Consider the following 21,402-nt stretch of genomic DNA (forward strand, 5'->3'; position numbering starts at 1 on the left):
ATTTACGCAATCTCTAAAATCAGAAAGGTCTTGTCTCAGAGTGATGCTGAAAAACTAATTCATGCATTTGTTTCCTCTAGGCTGGACTATGTAATTCATTATTATCAGGTTTCCTAAAAGTTCCCTAAAAAGCCTTCAGTTGGTTCAGAATGCTGCAGCTAGAGTACTGACGGGGACTAGCAGGAGAGAGCATATCTCACCCGTGTTGGCCTCCCTTCATTGGCTTCCTGTTAATGAGGCGTCATACAACGGATCGGTTATCCGCTCCGTGAGGCGTCATAACAACGGATCGTTATCCGCTCCGTGAGGCGTCATAACAACGGATCGGTTCCGCTCCGTGAGGCGTCATAACAACGGATCGGTTATCCGCTCCGTGAGGCGTCATAACAACGGATCGGTTACCCGCTCCGTGAGGCGTCATAACAACGGATCGGTTATCCGCTCCGTGAGGCGTCATAACAACGGATCGGTTACCCGCTCCGTGAGGCGTCATAACAACTGATCAGTTACCCGCTCCGTGAGGCGTCATAACAACTGATCGGTTACCCGCTCCGTGAGGCGTCATAACAACTGATCGGTTACCCGCTCCGTGAGGCGTCATAACAACTGATCGGTTATCCGCTCCGTGAGGCGTCATAACAACTGATCGGTTACCCTCCGTGAGGCGTCATAACAACTGATCGGTTATCCGCTCCGTGAGGCGTCATAACAACTGATCGGTTAGCCGCTCCGTGAGGCGTCATAACAACTGATCGGTTATCCGCTCCGTGAGGCGTCATAACAACGGATCGGTTAGCCGCTCCGTGAGGCGTCATAACAACTGATCGGTTACCCGCTCCGTGAGGCGTCATAACAACTGATCGGTTATCCGCTCCGTGAGGCGTCATAACAACTGATCGGTTACCCGCTCCGTGAGGCGTCATAACAACTGATCGGTTATCCGCTCCGTGAGGCGTCATAACAACTGATCGGTTACCCGCTCCGTGAGGCGTCATAACAACGGATCTGTTATCCGCTCCGTGAGGCGTCATAACAACTGATCGGTTATCCGCTCCGTGAGGCGCCATAACAACGGATCGGTTATCCGCTCCGTGAGGCGTCATAACAACTGATCGGTTACCCGCTCCGTGAGGCGTCATAACAACTGATCGGTTATCCGCTCCGTGAGGCGTCATAACAACTGATCGGTTACCCGCTCCGTGAGGCGTCATAACAACTGATCGTTATCCACTCCGTGAGGCGTCATAACAACGGATCGGTTAGCCGCTCCGTGAGGCGTCATAACAACGGATCTGTTATCCGCTCCGTGAGGCGTCATAACAACTGATCGGTTATCCGCTCCGTGAGGCGCCATAACAACGGATCTGTTATCCGCTCCGTGAGGCGTCATAACAACTGATCGGTTATCCGCTCCGTGAGGCGTCATAACAACGGATCGGTTATCCGCTCCGTGAGGCGTCATAACAACTGATCGGTTATCCGCTCCGTGAGGCGTCATAACAACGGATCGGTTATCCTCCGTGAGGCGTCATAACAACTGATCGGTTATCCGCTCCGTGAGGCGTCATAACAACGGATCGGTTAGCCGCTCCGTGAGGCGTCATAACAACGGATCGGTTATCCGCTCCGTGAGGCGTCATAACAACTGATCGGTTAGCCGCTCCGTGAGGCGTCATAACAACTGATCGGTTATCCGCTCCGTGAGGCGTCATAACAACGGATCGGTTATCCGCTCCGTGAGGCGTCATAACAACTGATCGGTTTATTCGCTCCGTGAGGCGTCATAACAACGGATCGGTTATCCGCTCCGTGAGGCGTCATAACAACTGATCGGTTATTCGCTCCGTGAGGCGTCATAACAACGGATTGGTTATCCGCTCCGTGAGGCGTCATAACAACGGATCGGTTATCCGCTCCGTGAGGCGTCATAACAACTGATCGGTTATTCGCTCCGTGAGGCGTCATAACAACGGATTGGTTATCCGCTCCGTGAGGCGTCATAACAACTGATCGGTTATTCGCTCCGTGAGGCGTCATAACAACTGATCGTTATCCGCTCCGTGAGGCGTCATAACAACGGATCGGTTATCGCTCCGTGAGGCGTCATAACAACTGATCGGTTATCGCTCCGTGAGGCGTCATAACAACGGATTGGTTATCCGCTCCGTGAGGCGTCATAACAACTGATCGGTTATCCGCTCCGTGAGGCGTCATAACAACTGATCGGTTATCCGCTCCGTGAGGCGTCATAACAACGATCGGTTATCCGCTCCGTGAGGCGTCATAACAACTGATCGGTTATCCGCTCCGTGAGGCGTCATAACAACTGATCGGTTATCCGCTCCGTGAGGCGTCATAACAACTGATCGGTTAGCTGCTCCGTGAGGCGTCATAACAACTGATCGGTTATCCGCTCCGCGAGGCGTCATAACAAGCTGCTGTTTCTAATGCCACAAAACATGCGAGTGAGAGGCTCACTAACCGGACGTCTCGGCAGCACAACTTGACAATTGTCCATTAAAAAGAAACAAAGAGATGGAAGATCAGCTATAACATGAGTCGCAAAAAGGAGCTTTATCTGCGACACGTTAGCGACCGTAAAATCCAGCATTAACGTCCGCATATCATCAGCCAAAACAGGGTAATTCCCTAAATACACAACGTAAACAACAATAACAAGTTACCAAGTGAAAGACCGATAAACAGAAAAGACTGTGACAGTAATGAGTGGATAAATGATACCATGTAACGTCTTGTGTTTTGGGACTGTATTTAAATGAATTTCATTGTAAACTGCATCATGTCATATTATTTTGGTGAGGACTCATTGCAAAAAATAGACAAAACAAATGTTTGAGAAAATGTTTGTTTATGTGTTTCTGGGAGGAAAAAACCAAAAGTCAGTATATTGGCAAATGTCAAAATCTGTATCAGTTTTTAAAATTTTTATAGTACTCAGAGTCCCGCAATTTTTGATAATGTTTTTGCAACAGCGCGAGTAGCGGCGATAGAACACATGTGCAAGAAAACGTTCAACTTACAGTTCTAAGAGCTGCAGATGGTCAAAGATCTGCCAGGACAGCGAGGTCAGCATCGGGTTCTTCGACAGGTTTCTGAAAAGAACAAACAATCAAAAAGAGAGAAAATGGGAAGAATGAGTCACACTGTGTTAACAACAAACAATCAAAAAGTCTGACGTTTCAGCGCATTGATGGTCAGAGGAATTAAATTTTACTTAAAAACCATAACCAATGAAAAATAACTGAACTGAACACATTCTTCCAGACCAGAATTCAAATTCTTCTGTGTCAGATTTTAATAACTGATAACTTTTTGTGAGGATTTGATCTTTTTCATTTTGTCCAGTGCAGTTTAAAACACCGGCTCATTCATTCACTCCTTGCTATTTCACTGACTTGCCTCCTGTACTGGCCACACCCAGCCTCACCACCTGTTCTGCCCACGTTTCTGGCCCACTTTGACTTTTGGACAGATCCCTGGCTTTTGAACTCTGATTCTGCTTTGATGGTACGTAAAATCACTTATTTTACCAAGTCAGTGTGTAGTCATCTGCGTTTTGGGGTCCAATTTATTCATCTGCATAACAGTTTGATTTCCAATGTGTGGGCTGTGGCCTCATGATGGTCCGTGAAGGTACTGCAAGTGGACTGCAAGAAGTTATTCAATTAAAAAGTCTTTGCCTTTAAATTTTGTATTAAATTGTAAAATGACCTAAATATTTGTCTATTTTTTTAAATGTCACAATAAACCAAAGCCACTGACTCCATCTGTTACATCTGTCTCAAGCACGTTTAACCACTGCATTGCGGTTAAACTCACAATCTCAAAGAGGGGACTCTTTACACGAGTCACGACGATAAAACCCATAGCCTATAACCTATGGGCTCTAGCATCTGTCACTAGAGCGTTTTTTTTTTTTTTAACATTGGACAGTGAGGTTTACTGACTTCAACTGCATGGCAACTCCTGCTGTCCCTGTCATACAGGCATTCTCAAAAATTCAGTCAGCACATACAAAGAGACCATGAGGGAAGCCACCAAGTCGCTCGTGTCGACTCTGGAGTTACAAGCTCCAGTGGCTGTAATTAGAGAGGTTTTGAGGACGGCTTCAAAAATTCAGTGAGTGTGCACAGACAAGACTGGTGAGGGAAGCCACCAAGACACCCATATAAACTTTGAAGGAGTGAAAACCTTCAGTGGCTGTAATCAGGGAAATTGTGAGTGTAGCTAAAAAACTCAGGGAGTGTACATGAATGGAAAAAGTGAGGGAAACCACCAAACACATGTCAACTTTGACTGAGTTGCACATTTCAGTGAGTATAATTAGAGAGATTTTGAGGAAAGCCTGAAAAATTTAGTGAGTGCACACAAACAAGACTGGTGAGGGAAGCCACCAAGGCACTTAAGTCAACTATGAAAGAGTTACAAGCTTCAGTGGCTGTCATTGGAGAGATTCTGGGGATGGCCTCTAACATTAAGGGAGTGAGCACACACACGAGATGAGTGAGGGAAGCCACCAAGACAAACCCAGACACACTGATTCGCCTTTCAGCTTCTCAACTGCCACACTCAGAGCATCCACTGATTCAGCAAAGATCACAGCGTCATCTGCAAACCTCCTCACCAACAAAGGCACCTCAGCCTCTGGTTTTCAAAACCTGAACCAACACCCCATCCACGCAAGACTTGACTAGGCTGAAACGCATCCTTGGTGAAAGCCAGAATTCACTGGGAAGCAGTCACAAACTCCTCCTCCGCGCTACACAGTGCTCACAGTATCCGCGTGTAGGCGGGTTACGATGTCCAGCAAGTTGTCCAGGATCCCGCAAGATGATGAAGTCTGAAGTCAGAGTAGAAATATTTTCCTCCTGTTTCGTGAATCTATTGATTGTACGTTTGGAATCAGAGAATCTCTGCAGAGAAAACATCAGTGATCTTGTTATTCCATGTACACAATGAAGTGGTTTAGATTCCAGATTGCGTTTTTTTCCTTCACTTACACCCACAGAAACAACTCCATGTGGACGGCTACATGTTGCCATGGAGACAGATAGACACATGGGCGTGCACGTGGTGTTATTGTGGGTTTTGTGTGGGAAAAGGTGACGACTGTGTGAAGGTCAGTGTGCGTTTGTGTTGTACGTTTGTAGTCGGTGCAGGAATTCACACGTTTCAGGAATTAAAAAGTGGAAAAGATTCATATTTGTGTTGAAGATGATTGTTTTAATATCAATAAAAACTCAGCACAAATCAGTGTCAGTGCGTCATCTGTATTTATTTTCAAACAGGAGCAAAGAAAAACAGGTGATTCATATAAAAAAACTGAGTTAAATTTTTAAAAATTTCAAATTTTCATTTTTACTGACAGATGGAAAATATAAAGTCTAAAAACAAAAGAAAAAATGTTTAGAATAAATCTAAACTAAAGATATAAATTTTTTTGCCCATATGATTTCAGCAAATATGGTAGTTAACAAATGAAACAATTTGTTAAAAAAATCATTTGGTAAAATATCATATTTGTTTGTTTAATAAAATAGACATTTATCTTATTTTACGTCTTTTCCATATGACATATAATAAATTATTAATTGTTCAATTTATTTTTGGAAACAAAAAATAATTTCAAATATCAGACGTATTTGTCAGCAAAAAGAAATAAATGGGCAATTTACAGTGTTTTATTTACCTTTTTCATATTTCATATTATATACAATAAATGATTAATTGGAAAAAAGCTTTAGTTCAATTAATTCATTAAATTAATTATGTAGGAGAACAGAAAATGGTAAATGGGCTGCATTTATATAGCGCTTTTTCATCTGCATCAGACGCTCAAAGCACTTTACAATAATGCCTCACATTCACCCCGATGTCAGGGCGCTGCCATGCAAACCTACTCACTACACACTGGGAGCAACTAGGGGATTAAGAACCTTGCCCAAGGGCCCTTAGTGATTTTCCGGTCAGGCTGGAATTTGAACCGAGGATCCTCTGGTCTCAAGCCCAACACCTTAACCACTAGACCATCACCTCCGCTACAGTAAGTAACAACTGAGCTGTTAACAGTTAAAAAAAAAAGGATTTGAATTATTCAAAAAGTCATTCATCAAGCTGACAAATTCAAAATTCCTTTTTAAAAATAAATGTTAATTAAGCTTTTACTCAAACAGAACTGAGAGAAACTTTGACTTTTAATGGCTTCACAATTTATCGAAAGACACATTAAAGCTACTTTGACTTTCCATAAAACTGGCAAAATTTAGTTATTAAAAAGTGTCTTCATTTCTGTGCTATATCAAAATGACAGGTGGTTTTTGCTGGTAAAGTATCGATTTTATTGGGATTTAACGGCAAACATAATGACTTCGCTTGGTGAGATCTTGCAGATGACATGATGAAGTCCTCAACAACAAAGTTCAACATCTCCAAAGTGTTTTCACAGAGATTCTCCTGATTCAAGAATCATTAAGACTGACACAGCTCGTTTGAGACCTCTGTGAGATATGTCTCACACACACACACACACCACACACTGGCCCACAGACCGTGGGCCAAGCAGGATTTGACACCACTTAAGAGGACCAAACAACAATTCGAATTCAGCCCTAATTCAGCCATTTGAGTGTCAAAGTCCAGCGGCACATCCACAATGTGGCACCTGGGTCATAGATCAAGCAGTGGTGCCTGTTGGGGTGAAATACAGTGGGGAACCTGTGTGTCCCGTGTCCACTATGGTAACCATAAAGGCCCAACAGGAACCCTGAACACGAGACAGCTAACAAGGCCCTGGTGAAGTCTTAATGGCAGATCAGGTGGAGGAGGTGATGGCTTGCAGGTCCTTGGACCCTGACTGTCTGGGATTTCCCAGCCATTGGACCAGGGTAAGGATCTGCCAAAGGCCATGTCTTTGTTGTATTGCAACGACATTCCCACATTAAACAAACCCACGCACACGTGTCTCTGTACTCAGCCTCCTGGTCCCTGCTGATGCAACCCACAATGGCAGAGTCGTCCAAAAACCTCTGCAAGTGTCAGGACTGTGACCAGAACCTGAAGTCTGAGGTGTAAAGTGTGAAGAGGAAGGTAACATCAGACCTGTTCCCGGTGGGTGTGTGGTCTCTGCCAGGACTGGCCTTTGTCACCAATCTCGTTGGTGTAGTTCATGGACAGGATTTCAAGGCACAGTCAGGGACCAGAGGGTGTCCAGTTTGGTGACCTCAGAGTTGCATCTCTGCTCTTTGCAGATGATGTGGTTCTGTTCGCTTGGTCAGGCGTTGACCTCCAATGTGCACTGAGCAGGTTTGAGGCAGAGTGTGAAGCGACTGGAATAAGGATCACTACCTCCAAATCTGAGACTATGGTCCTCTGCCAGAAAAGGGTGGATTGTCCCCTCTGGGTCAGGGGAGAGTTACTGCCCCAAGTGGAAGAGTTTAAGTATCTTGGGGTCTTGTTCACAAGTGGGGGTAAGTTTGAGTGTGTGATTGATAGGAGGACTGGGTGCAGTCTCTAAAGTTTTACAGACACTGTACTGGACCGTCGTGGCGAGGCTCTCAATGTACCAGTCAATTTACACTCCTGTCCTCACTAATGGTCATGAACTTTGAGCAATGACTGAAAGAACAAGATTACAGATAAAAGTGGCAGAAAGGAGATTCCTCAGTCAGGTATCTGGGTTTACACTCCTGGACAGGATGAGAAGCTTGACTTGGAGGAACTTGGAGTAGAGCCACTACTTCTTCACATTGAAAGAAGCCAGCTGAGGTGGCTCAGGCATCTGGTGAGGATGACCCCTGGTTGTCTCCCTAAGGAGGTCACCCAGGCACGTCCAGCTGGGAGGAGATCCAGAACACAATGGAGGGATTATATTTCCCAGATGGCTTGGGAATGCCTCGGGATATATGGGAACTGTTACAGACTTGGTCGAGGAAAGGGAAGTGAGGGGTGAGCTGCTTGGTCTGCTGCCACCGTGACCATGACCAAGACACGTGGCTGGAAATGAATGTGTAGCCCAGGCTTCATAAATTATAGTAAAGTAGTAAAGAGAGAGGGAAATAGTTTAAAAAGAGGAGTGGGAGTTAATTTTTCAGCTATATGAATGTGTGAGTGATAGCTGGCATTTATAGGGTTAACTCCATTTCTGTAAGCAGAGGGGGCATCGCAGCCTGACGACACAGCCGGCCGCATTTTGGTGAGCGCGGCACATAGAGAGAGAGAGAGAGAGAGAGAGAGAGAGAGAGAGAGGAGAGAGGAGAGAGAGAGAGAGAGAGAGACGCAGCGAGAGAGACCACACTGACTGGGCACGTGCATGTGAGAGCGGCCCTGCTGAAAGTCATCCATAAATTAAAAGTGAGGGGAAAAAAATGGTTCAAAGTTGCCGTAGGTTGAACTAACGGAGTTTTGATTGATGTTAACTGCTCGGCGGTCAGGTTTTTGAGAGATCTTACGACTGACGCTGAGAGCGGACGTCAGTGTTCCAGGAGTCAGCTTCAGAGAAAAAAGGATTTGCAGCCAGCGGTTAGCCACCAGACAGCTCACCAGGTACCAGCCTGGAGATCCAGATCCAAGGGACCGGATGGCGAGCCAGAGTTGAGGAGAAGAAGAACAACTGTATTCACCTCCCTACTTGTGGTGTGGTAGGATAGAGTTGAACGCAACCATAAGGGCCCCAACAAACAGACAAACTGAGCTCAATAATAAAATTTTAAAAAAAAGAGACCAAAAGAGAGGAAGAAAAACCACAACAAAGCACGCATTTTTTTTGCTTTGTTCCACTTCTGCGCACATTTTTTTTCCCTGTTCAGTAAATAATACTGTGTCATACTGTTCCTGTTAATGACCCAGAATATATTTCTTGAAAAAAATCTGTTTTGGGTGAGTATGTTTAATGTTGATGATCCCACTTGGGCTTCGTGAGCGACTGTCTAGAAATTCTGATAGGTGGTCCAAATTGGAAACGGATATTGAACCATATCATTACCGGTAACTCCATCAGGCAAAGAAGGGTTACAGTAATTTGGCGAGCCAGCCAGGAGCCCAGCTGGGTGACGTCAGCATTGCTGTATTGCAACATGGATTTTATCCAGAGGTCTAGTGTCAAGATACCCAATTCAGTCACTGTTGAGGGAATAACTGGATTAGTTCAAGATGAAGAAGTGATTGACTTCCTTAAGAAGTATGGTGCCATTCAGCGCACTATTTCAGTCGATGATGAGTCTTCTGAGTTTAACAAAAACCTGATCATCGAGTACTCCAGTGGCTCAGCTGTAGAAGGGTTGGAGTTACTTCTGCCATACAGACACACATCAAAAGGTGATTCCAATGTTGTGTATAATGTCCAGACCCTGAGTAGCTTTTACACCTCCCGGCTAGGTAGCAGTGCTACTAAAACCTATCTGACGCTAAAAGAGCTAGCAAAGCTAAGCGGCAAAGACTACAAATTAGATGTTGAAAGCATTCGCTTTCGCTCTCAGACTGCAGGCTTACTTGTAGTTCCTAGGGTTTGTAAGAGTAGAATGGGAGGCAGAGCCTTCAGCTTTCAGGCTCCTCTCCTGTGGAACCAGCTCCCAATTCAGATCAGGGAGACAGACACCCTCTCTACTTTTAAGATTAGGCTTAAAACTTTCCTTTTGCTAAAGCTTATAGTTAGGGCTGGATCAGGTGACCCTGAACCATCCCTTAGTTATGCTGCTATAGACGTAGACTGCTGGGGGGTTCCCATGATGTACTGTTTCTTTCTCTTTTTGCTCTGTATGCACCACTCTGCATTTAATCATTAGTGATCGATCTCTGCTCCCCTCCACAGCATGTCTTTTTCCTGGTTCTCTCCCTCAGCCCCAACCAGTCCCAGCAGAAGACTGCCCCTCCCTGAGCCTGGTTCTGCTGGAGGTTTCTTCCTGTTAAAAGGGAGTTTTTCCTTCCCACTGTAGCCAAGTGCTTGCTCACAGGGGGTCGTTTTGACCGTTGGGGTTTTACATAATTATTGTATGGCCTTGCCTTACAATATAAAGCGCCTTGGGGCAACTGTTTGTTGTGATTTGGCGCTATATAAAAAAATTGATTGATTGATTGAAAGCATTCAACGTGTAGATGAACCGCAAACTTTAGCATTCAGTGAGCCCATGGTGGAGTCCCCACGCCCACCTGTCCTTTGTCAGGGCCCCCTCAGAACGGTAATGATGTAGCTGTCACAGTAACCATTGATGAAAGACAAGCCCCACCTCTTTCTGTGAGCGATTTCAATCCACCAGAGGTTCAGAAAGTTGTAGTAGAGCACATCGTGAGGAGGGAAGACACCGGTTCCTCCTCGTCGTTCCCTGTCAGACTTCGTTCTTTCTCAGGGAAAATTCCTAGGCCAAATAGCGAGGCAGATTATGATACTTGGCGCTCGCATATTGAACTCCTTTTGAATGATCCCAGCATGTCTCCTCTCAAGTGTCTCAAAGGATCTGGAGAATTTGCTTTCACCAGCAGCGGATGGTTAAAGGGTTGCACTCCAACTCATTACCTTCTGCCTATCTGCAACTTCTAGATTCAGCTTTCAGTGCAGTGAAGATGGAGAGAGAGCTGTTTCTCAAGTCATAAATACTCTCCAGGATCCAGTGAGAAGCCGTCAGCTTACCTGCAGCGTTGCAGCTCGTACTTAACCAGGCTGTTAAGAGAGGGGGGGTGCACCAGAGGAATCGGGTAAACATCTTTTTGTAGGGGGTGTTGGGATGCTGCCCTGCTCTCTAGTTTACAACTTGAGCAGAAGAAAAACCCACCTCTGTTTCCAGAGCTTCTATTAATGCTACGCACTGAGGAGGACAGACAGGAAACCAAAGCTAGGCGCATGAGAAAACATGTAGGGCCCGCAAAGCAGAGAGCTCAACTCCAGTCGCAGAGCAGCAGTATTCTTGAGCCAACAGAGAACCCAGAGACCAATTCCGGTGCAATTGATGATCTTAGGAAACAGGTCGCTAAACTCCAGAGTCAACTAACCACCTTAATGACTCAGAAGAAGTCCAAAGCTTTCAGTGATGGGGATGCTACAGGGAATACACAGGAAAGGGCATCATACAGTACAAAGCCAGACATTTCAAAACAACTATGAAAAGAACTATGTACCAGACCCAGACCTTGGTACTGCTTTAATTGCGGGGAGGAGGGACACATCGCAACAACTTTGCACTAATGACTCAAACCCAACTTTGATGACTGAGAAGAGAAGACAGTTAGAGGAAAGGCAGCGTGAGTGGGACCAACAGAACCACCCTAGCTCACCTGTAACTAGCAGAGCAGGCAGGTGCGAAGAAAGACCGACCACGGCTCCTCAAAGGGACGCAGGGTGTATGTGTGCACTACTTCAAACCGTTTGGAAAGAAGCTGCACTTTTAAGCTTCCCTTCTGGGTTGGTTGCACCCGAAGTTACAGCCGAAGTGACTATCAATGGCGAGTTGCAAGTTAACTGTCTCCTTGATACGGGTTCACAGGTTACCACTGTCCCCATTCGTTTTATAAACAGCACCTGGCTGAACAAGAGATCAAACCTCTACACGATCTCTTACAGGTAGAGGGCGCAAATGGGCATCGGTGCCCTACTTAGGTTACATTGAAATGACCATTAATTTTTTCACAGGCTTTGTTGGTGTACCAATAGGAGTGCCTACCCTTGCTTTGGTTGTACCTGAAAGTCCGGGCCGACTCACAGTCCCTTGTCCTGATAGGTACCAATACCATGGATGTCTTGTACGACATTTATTCAGACAGTGAGCCAACCAACTACCAGCCAGCCCATTATGGCTATCAAGCCGTGATCAAAGTCCTTGAACTTCGACGCAGACAAGGAATGATAGCCATGGCATGGTGAGACTACAGGGAAAGGGGCTGGAGGTCATTCTTGCTGGAGAGACAGTTGTTATCGAAGGTGCTGCTGTAGCTAACAACTTTCAGAACCAGAAGACTGTTGTGGTTGAGCAGCCGTCTTCATCTTCTTTGCCTGGCAGGTTAATAGTGAAGTCTTGCTTGGTTGATCTTCCAACCAGCGACCTTTTAAACTGCCTGTCATGTGTCTGAACATGATGTTGTCCTGTCTGCGGGTGTAAACTTGCAGACATCTGCACTTACCAATGCCGTCTTGTCCCAACAACATTGCATGAGTAAACTGGCTGATGCTGACTTGCTTACGAAGGCGAATTTGCCCTTCAACATTGGGAAATTGCTACTTCCCACCTGAATGGAAGGAGCGCGTTGTCCAGCAGCTCCATAGCATGTCAGAAGTGTTTGCACAACATGATTTGGATTTTGGGCGAACAGACAAAAGTGGCGCATCACATTAAGCTTTCAGATGAGACACCTTTTAAGCTGCGCTCCGGCCAATACACCCAGCTGATGTTGAAGCTGTTCGTAGGCACATCCAAGAGCTCCTGGATACTGGAGTTATTCGGGAATCTGAGTCCCCCTTTAATCCCCGATGTGGTGGTCAGGAAAAAGAACGGTACTGTCAGACTTTGTATTGACTATCGCAGGCTGAACCTGCAGACGATAAAGGATGCATATGCCCTTCCCAGCTTGAGGACACCTTCTCTGCCATTTCAGGGCTGCCAGTGGTTTTCTGTTCTTGATTAAAATCTGGTTTATACCAGATCGAAGTTGAGGAGGCAGACAAACCTAAGCAGCTTTTGTATGCCCCCTCGGGTTTTGGGAATTTAAACCGGATGCCCCAGGATGTGACAAATGCACCAAGTACCTTCCAAAGGTTAATGGAAAAATGATGGGCGACAGCACTTGAAGGAGGTCTTGGTTTCCTGGACGATCTGATCATTTTCTCTGCGACCTTGGAGGCGCACGAGGCCGCCTCTTGAATGTTCCTGGTCGGCCTTAAGGAATTTGGTCTAAAGCTTTCACATGAAAAGTGTTCTTTTTTCCAGACCTCTGTCAAGTACCTTGGACATGTCATTTCCAGGAATGGGGTTGAGACTGACCCAGAGAGAATCGCTTCTCTCAAGACTTGGCCAGTCCCACAGAACTTGAGAGAATTGAGGTCCTTCTTGGGGTTTGCTGGGTACTACCGGAGTTTGTGAAGGGGTACTCTAACATCGTAAAGCCTCTGCCAGGCCTCACTTCCGGCTATCCACCTCCACGCAGAAAGTCCAATTGAAGCAGACAGCTGATCAGACTTACCACAACCCGAAAGAACCCTTGGAGGTCGGTGGCCTCTGCTTGTCAGCAGGCATCTGAGCAGGTCATCGAAGTACCTACCACTGCTCCTGTGTTGGGTTTCGCTGATCCTCAAAAGCCGTGTGTGCTGCACACTGATGCCAGCACAGCGGTCGGGTGCTGTCCTTTATCAAGAACAGAAGGTCAGCTCCGTGTCATCGCTTACGCGAGCAGAGGGCTACGGGAGTGAGAACCAGTACCCAGCCCATAAGCTGGAATCTTGGTGCTTATAATGGTTAGTTACTGAAAAGTTTTGTGACTACCTATATGGAAATCATTTCACCATGGTCACTGACAGTAACCCATTGACTGCAAAATTCAATGCAACGAGTTACAGATGGCTTGCCATATTGTCTACCGTTTCATTCAAGCTTGTGTACAGACCGGGAAGCGAAACACAGATGCCTACGGACTGTCACACAGACCTCCATGGCAACTTGTCGGACGATTTCAAATCGCGGAAAGAAAGGGAGCGAATTTGTCAGTTCGCCCGCGACCATCTCTCTGGGCCGGGCAACATTGACACAATTGATCAAGCTGCTGTTCAAGCTATTTGTGAAAGGCAGTTGGTTTTCAGTGACAATCAGGGTGTTCCTGGTGGTGCTGCCTTGGTCGAGACTCTTACCACTTCCACAACAGCTGTGCCTAATGGCTATGGGAAGGAAGATCAGTTTGGAGGGTTGCCAGCTATCCCTCACTTGACTGAGGCAGAGCTGGCAAGCAAGCAAAGGGCCGATCAGTGTTTGGGGCATGCCATCCTTCAGCTTGAGCGTGGGGAGAAGCCACCCCCCACACTACGGAGCAAGCTTCCGGAACTTCCACTCTTGTTGAGAGAGCTACAGTGTCTCGATGGCATGAGTCTGTGAACCCTTAGTCCATGTGTACAACTGTACGAGGAACGAGGTGCCAGGATTCACGCCATACAAGCTCATGTTCGGCCGCCAGCCCCACCTACCAGTCGATCATGCCTTTGGGCTGTCCGTGCAAGGTGATCGGCACACAACCCACTCTCAGTATGTGCAGAGTCTGACGTCTGTCTTCAGGAAAGCTATAAATGGCAACAGCAAATGCTGCAAAAAACAGCAAACAAAACAAAACAAGCTATGACAGGCGTGTGATGATTTCGGATTTGGATGTTGGAGATCGAGTGCTGATCAGAAATGTTCGGTTGCGGGGGGAAGCACAAATCTCTGATAAGTGGGAAGCAAACTGTCCATGTTGTGGTAAGTAGAGCTGGAAGACTTCCAATATACACAGTCAAGCCCGAGAACAGAGAGGGTCCCTGAGGACATTGCATAGGGATTTTCCTACTTCCGTGTGGGTATTTACCGACAGACGACAGACATCCTGTTCCGCATTTCACGAAACTTAGGCCGCCAACTCGTGCAACCCCTCCATATATGAAATGATTTCCCTCAGATGAGGAGGAAGATGAAATTACTCTGACCTATTGGTTTCAGGGACCCTTCGAGTGTGCAGGTCCCAACTTTTTGGAGTACAGTCCCAGTTGATCCAGAGGTGTCACCAGAGCAAGGACATACAGAGTACAATGTTCCCACATGATCATCTTGCCGAGAGTACTCCACGTGTTCAACGTGTGGATTACGCACCTGAAGTTGCAAACAACCTGTTCGGCCTGACTGTATTACAGACATCCCTCCGGTACTCGATCAGCCTGACAGTCATTCAAGTGACATTGAACCTTCGACCAATGACATAGCCACAATAGCTGAGCCAATGGTTTCATTCGAAGATGACAGTCCTGACATGCGGTGCGAAAGACCTCAAGACATTCCAGGTGACGTTAATGATATGGAGCAATAGGCACATCCGATGCACATGAGAATGAACAGATTAGTTCTGCATACTGACAGACTTCAGTATGCAGAACTGGGTAATCCATTGGTAGCTATGGTGCAGTCATTCTTTCGAGGCTTAACTACAGTTATGGACCCTGCCATGAGTGAGAGTTCGTTAGGGTTTCCTTTAACTTCCTGGGTAGTAACTACTCAACCTTTACCATACCCCGGGACGGGTATGGGGTCGGGGGGGGGGGGGGGTGTAGCCAGGCTTCATAAATGATAGTTAAAGTAGTAAAGAGAGAGGAAATAGTTTTCAAAAGAGGAGTGGGAGTCAATTTTTCAGTTATATGAATGTGTGAGTGATAGCTGGCATTTATAGGGTTAACTCCATTTCCCTGAGCAGAGGGGGCGTCGCAGCTGACGACACAGCTGACCGCATTTTGGTGAGCGCGGCACGCAGAGAGAGAGAGACACGCAGTGAGAGAGACCACACTGACTGGGCACGTGCATGTGAGAGCGGCCCTGCTGAAAGTCATCCATAAGTTAAAACTGAGGGAAAAAAAACGGTTCAAAGTTGCCGTAGGTCAAACCTACGGAGTTTTGGTTGATGTTAACTGCTTGGCGGTCAGGTTTTTGAGAGATCTTATGACTTGACGCTGAGAGCGGATGTCAGTGTACCAGGAGTCAGCTTCAGAGAAAAAGTATTTGCAGCCAGCGGTTAGCCACAGACGGCTCACAGGTACCAGCCTGGAGATCCAGATCCAAGGGACCATTGAACAAAATGCTGCTTGTTGCCTGTAAGATGGTGTTAGTTTGACACTGTCACTCGGTGTGATGAGCCAAAACAGAAACCGCCTTTACATCACAGCCCCTCCCCGGGCTGCGAAACCGTCCCGCAGCCGGTGAGAAAATATCAACCTTTTTTTCCCTCCCGTGTTGAAACCGGAAGTGAACTTACAAGTGCGCTCCTTGGTCAGTTGTGGTGTATATATGCTCGCGAATTTACTTTACTCATCATCCAGTCAGTTATGATGTCCTTCCGAGCCCGGCCAACCTGCACACCTGGGGCCCTGGTCAATATTTCTGATTGCAAGCTGTGCCAGAGAAGGGGCACCCTGGAGCATATCCTGAGCTGCTGTCTGAAGGCGCTAGGAGAGGGGCGGTACCGCTGGCACCATGACCAAGTTTAAGATCTTTGGCGGACGCCATTTGCACGGCGATCCAGCACAGCAAGACTCAGGCTACCCCCAAACAGTTAATCTCTTTCATAAGACCGGGACAGAGGGCAAATCAACACCAGACTAGCTCTTCGGGGGGCTCCTCACCACAGCGTGCGACTGGAAACTCCAAGTGATCTTGGCAGTCAGCTTAAGTTCCCAGATAACATCACAACCACTCTTCTCCGCCCAGACATGGTGTTAGCATTGGTGTCCACCAAGCGAGTGGTCCTAATAGAACTGACTGTTCCCTGGGAGGACTGCATTGATGAGGCCAACGAGCGAAAGAAGGCTAAATATGCCGAGCTCATCTCTGATTGCCAGAACAATGGCTGGAAAGCCCGTTGTGAGCCTGTCAAGGTAGGGTGCCATGGCTTCGCTAGCCATTCACTTGTGCGAACCCTCAACTCCTTGGAGTGAAGGGACTGCAATTCAAGAGTGCCATCAAGAATACACTGGAGGCCGCAGAGAGGGCCTCAAGGTAGCTGTGGATCCGCAGGGGGATCCGTGGAACAACGCGCTACTTGGATACAAGTCGGGGACTGATCACCCCCGGCTGGGTCACCCAGGAGAGGGTGTATGAAGATCAAAGACCCGAAACACCCTATGACCCTGGGTTCTTCACTGATGACGTGTCCAAGTATCACTGTAAGGTGTATTCAACTCCTATTCTACCTGGCTTTGCCAATGACTTCCAGGAAAGTCTGGATGACACCACGAATAGAGTGGTGACGGCTGGAGAGACCGCGGACAGCTCGGAGAGACGGCAACCAGGGCAGGAAGGGCCAGCCCCCCAACCTGCAGCTCCTGATAGGGAGCACTCAACTACTCAGCTATGAAGAACCCCGAAGAAAGATATCCCCAGGGATGCCCGAGAGGGGGGGAGCATGAGCATCCCAACCAGACGGAATTTCCGGTGATGACCCAAGCAAATGGACAATGGATTACGACTGCAGTCTGTATTTGCGGAAAAATCTGCAAGAACCACAAGGTTCTGAAGATCCACCAGGCAAAGATGGCCTGCCACAGGAGGAACCAAGTGGAGCAACGCTCAGGAATGGTAGCCGGTGCAACATTTCTTATGGCGCCAACCTCAGAACCTGGTAAGACGGAGGGGGAGCCAGGTCCGGAACCACCCCACAGTACCCGGAACCTCCAGCAACATGAGTCCCCAGCCCAAGCAGGAAATCGTAACATCAAAGGGTGATGTGACCTGCCGCAAACAACAAGGAGTGGCGAAAGCTGGACAAGGATGTTGACAAGAGCATGGAAACCATCTTGAAGGGCAGCGTCGACCAGAAACTCCAGACTATGTGTACCATCATAATGAACATGGGAGCAGAGCGATTCGGTGTTGAGCAGAGGCAAGGGACAAACAATCCAGTGAAGCTCAACTGTCGAGAAGCAAAGATTATTCAGCTGAGACAAGAGCTAAAATCCCTGAGACGTCAGTCAACGCAGCTAAGGAGGAGGAGGAAAAACAGCTCTGTCAGAAACTCACGAACATCATAAGGAAGAGGCTCATCTTGCTGACGAGGGTGGAATGGCACAGAAGGAAGGGCAAGGAAAGAGCTCGGAAACACAGTGCTTTCATCAGCAATCCCTTCGGTTTCACCAAGAAGCTTCTGGGCCAGAGACGAAGTGGCCAGCTCACTTGCCCCGTTGAGGAGATCGACCATCATCTCCACGCCACCTTCAGTGACACCCTGAGAGACCACGATCTCAGGCCCTGCAGAGAACTGGTGGCGCCACCAGAACCAGCGACCTAATTCGACTGCTCTGAACCCACCATGAGAGAGGTTAAAGAAGCTGTCAGAGCTGCAAGATCTAGCTCTGCTCCCGGCCCCAGCGGCGTACCCTACAAAGTTTATAAACAGTGTCCACGGCTTCTTGGACGTCTCTGGAAGATTTTGAAGGTGATCTGGCGGAGAGGGAAAGTAGCAACCCAGTGGAGGTATGCCGAGGGCGTCTGGATACCGAAAGAAGAGGACTCTTGCAGCATAGAGCAGTTCCGGATCATCTCGCTGCTCAGTGTGGAGAGCAAGATATTCTTTAAAATCGTGTCCCAACGGCTGACAAATTTTCTTTTGAAGAACAACTACCTCAACACCTCAGTACAGAAGGGGGGGGGCCTGGAGTACCTGGATGCCTAGAGCATACAGGAGTGGTGACGCAGCTGATCCGGGAGGCAAGGGAGAGCAAAGGAGATTTGGTAGCTCTCTGGCTGGATTTAGCCAATGCCTACGGTTCTATTCCACACAAGCTTGTCGAAACCGCACTGGCAAGACACCATGTTCCAGGCAAGATCTGTGGCTTCATTATGGACTACTACAACAACTTCAGCGCTCAAGGCTCCTCAGGCCAAGTAACATCTGCCTGGCACCGCCTCAAAAAGGGCATAATCACCTGCTGCACAATCTCAGTGCCACTCTTTTCGCTGGCATGAACATGATCGTCAAATCCGCCGAGGTCGAAGCAGAGGGGCCAAATCAAGATCTGGAACATGGCAGCCCCCCATAAGAGCCTGTCAAGGTCGGGTGCCATGGCTTCGCTGGCCATTCACTTGTGCGAACCCTCAAACTCCTTGGAGTGAAGGGACTGCAATTCAAGAGTGCCATCAAGAATACACTGGAGGCCGCAGAGAGGGCCTCAAGGTAGCTGTGGATCCGCAGGGGGGATCCGTGGAACAACGCACCACTGGACACAAGTCGGGGACTGATCACCCCCGGCTGGGTCACCCAGGAGAGGGTGTATGAAGATCAAAGACCCGAAACACCCTATGACCCTGGGTTTTTCACTGATGACGTGTCCAAGTATCACTGTAAGGTGTATTCAACTCCTATATATATATATAACATTCATTTTGATTTAATTATTCACAAACCTTGCAATTAATTACATTTTAATCACCTGACAGCCCTCAGTATTATTATTATTCTATTTTTTATTGTTATTTATCTTTTCATGATCATGTGGCCAGGATGCACCGAAACATTTGATATTTATGGGTGTTTGTAAAGAAATAAAGTTGTGTAAATTTTGCGTGGGGCAGATTTGCAGGATGACAAAAGACAAATAACTTGTTCCACCTGAGACTGTGAGCAGACACTGCTGAAACTGTCTGGTTTGTTTGGAGACGGACAATCAGCTGATAGTGACTCTGACCTTTTCTGCTCGGAGGTTATTGAGCGGTGAGACGGGACGGACAGAAAACAAAAAGTAAATGAAAACAAAGGCAGCAAGACGAATGAGGCAAATCTGATGGTGAGAATGAGAAAAGAGACTCCAGAGAGATGTGGCGGCATTCCAGAGTCACCTTCAAGTGCCGACGCCAGGAGATGAAGCAGAAGAGACACATTTTGACAGAGTGTCTCACAGGATGGTCACGTCCTGTGGAAAAGTGTTGTTTCTGTGTGTGGAGGAGAATCGCTCTAAAAATGTCTGTTTTCTCTGCAGCTGATCCAGATCCAGACTATTTAAACACAACGCTTCCCCCCCACCCCACCCGCAGGGGACCGGCTCAAAGGACAAGGACTGGATCTTCGTTTCACGGCACACCTGCTATTTTTGTATCGGCCCATTTTCGGCTGGTTGTTATGCTGTGATGAGGCTCAAAATGAAAAAAAACAAGTTTTTCCCTCTGAGCAAAGTGAGAACAACGTCCATCAGTCTGCTGCTCCTCTGGATGAATCACAGCAGCTCTGACTTCAGACACTGCTGTCACACACCGCACGTCCAGCCAGCACGGCCACCACAACCGCCACAGCCAGCGCATCCACCACAACCGCCACAGCCAGCGCGTCCACCACAACCACCACAGTCAGCGCATCCACCACGACCGCCACAGCCAGCGCATCCACTGCAACCACCACAGCCAGCACGTCCACCACAACCACCACAGTCAGCGCATCCACCACAACCGCCACAGCCAGCGCGTCCACCACAACCACCACAGCCAGCGCGTCCACCATAACCGCCACAGCCACGGCATCCACCACAATCGCCACAGCCAGTGTATCCACCACAACCGCCACAGCCAGCGCATCCACCACAACCGCCACAGCCAGCATATCCACCACAACCGCCACAAACGCTACAGCCAGCGTATCCACAACTGCCACAGCCAGCGTATCCACCACAACCGCCACAGCCAGCATATCCACCACAACTGCCACAGCCAGCGTATCCACCACATCCATCACAACCACCACAGCCAGCATATCCACAACCACCACAGCCAGCGTATCCACCACAAACACCACATCCACCACAACCGCCACAAGCATTACATCCACAACTGCTACAGCCAGCGTATCCACCACAACCGCCACAGCAAGCGTATCCACAACAACCACCACAGCCAGTGCATCCACCACAGCCAGCATATCCACCACAACCACCCCATCCATCCACCACAACCGCCACAGCCAGAGCATCAAAACAACAGCCACAGCCAGCACGTCCACCACAACCACCACAGCCAGCACGTCCACCACATCCACCACAACTGCGCCACAGCCAGCGTATCCACCACAAACACCACATCCACCACAACCGTCACAACCACCACATCCACCCCAGCCAGTGTATCCACAACCGCCACAGCGAGCACGTCCACCACAAACACCACAGCCAACGCATCCACCACAAACACCACAGCCAGCGTATCCACAACAACCGCCACAGCCAGCGTATCCACCACAACCGCCACAGCCAGCGCATCCACCACAACCACCACAGCCAGCACATCCACCACAACCACCACAGCCAGCACATCCACCACAACCGCCACAGCCAACGTATCCACCACAACCACCACATTCACCACAACCGCCACAGCCAGAACATCCACCACAACCGCCACAGCCAGCACATCCACCACAACCACCACAGGCAGCACGTCCACCACAACCACCACACCCACCACAACTGCCAGACAGCGTATCCACCACAACCGCGCCACAGCCAGCGTATCCACCACAAACACCACATCCACCACAACCGCCACAGCCAGCACGTCCACCACAACCGCCACAGCCAGCATATCCACCACAACCACCACAGCCAGCACGTCCACCACAACCGCCACAGCCAGTGCATCCAACACAACCACCACAGCCAGCACGTCCACCACAACCGCCACAACCAGCGCATCCACCACAACC

At 48.2% G+C, this 21,402-nt stretch overlaps 1 protein-coding gene across 2 annotated transcripts in view; it reads right to left on the reverse strand.

The window, feature by feature from the left end:
- The window catches only part of LOC117516329 (NT-3 growth factor receptor-like), a 442,081-nt gene that overhangs the window by 255,157 nt on the left and 165,522 nt on the right, over positions 1 to 21,402 (reverse strand). For both annotated transcript variants that reach the window (XR_004562366.1, XM_034177281.1), the window contains exon 4: positions 3,042 to 3,113. Coding sequence is in view for 1 of the 2 variants with exons in the window: in XM_034177281.1 (XP_034033172.1) it covers positions 3,042 to 3,113 (72 nt within the window). In the remaining variant the exon portion in view is untranslated. The remainder of the gene's footprint in view (positions 1 to 3,041; positions 3,114 to 21,402) is intronic.

The sequence above is a fragment of the Thalassophryne amazonica genome, chromosome 8 (assembly GCF_902500255.1).
Source record: "Thalassophryne amazonica chromosome 8, fThaAma1.1, whole genome shotgun sequence".
In the NCBI taxonomy this organism is placed as follows: Eukaryota; Metazoa; Chordata; class Actinopteri; order Batrachoidiformes; family Batrachoididae; genus Thalassophryne; species Thalassophryne amazonica.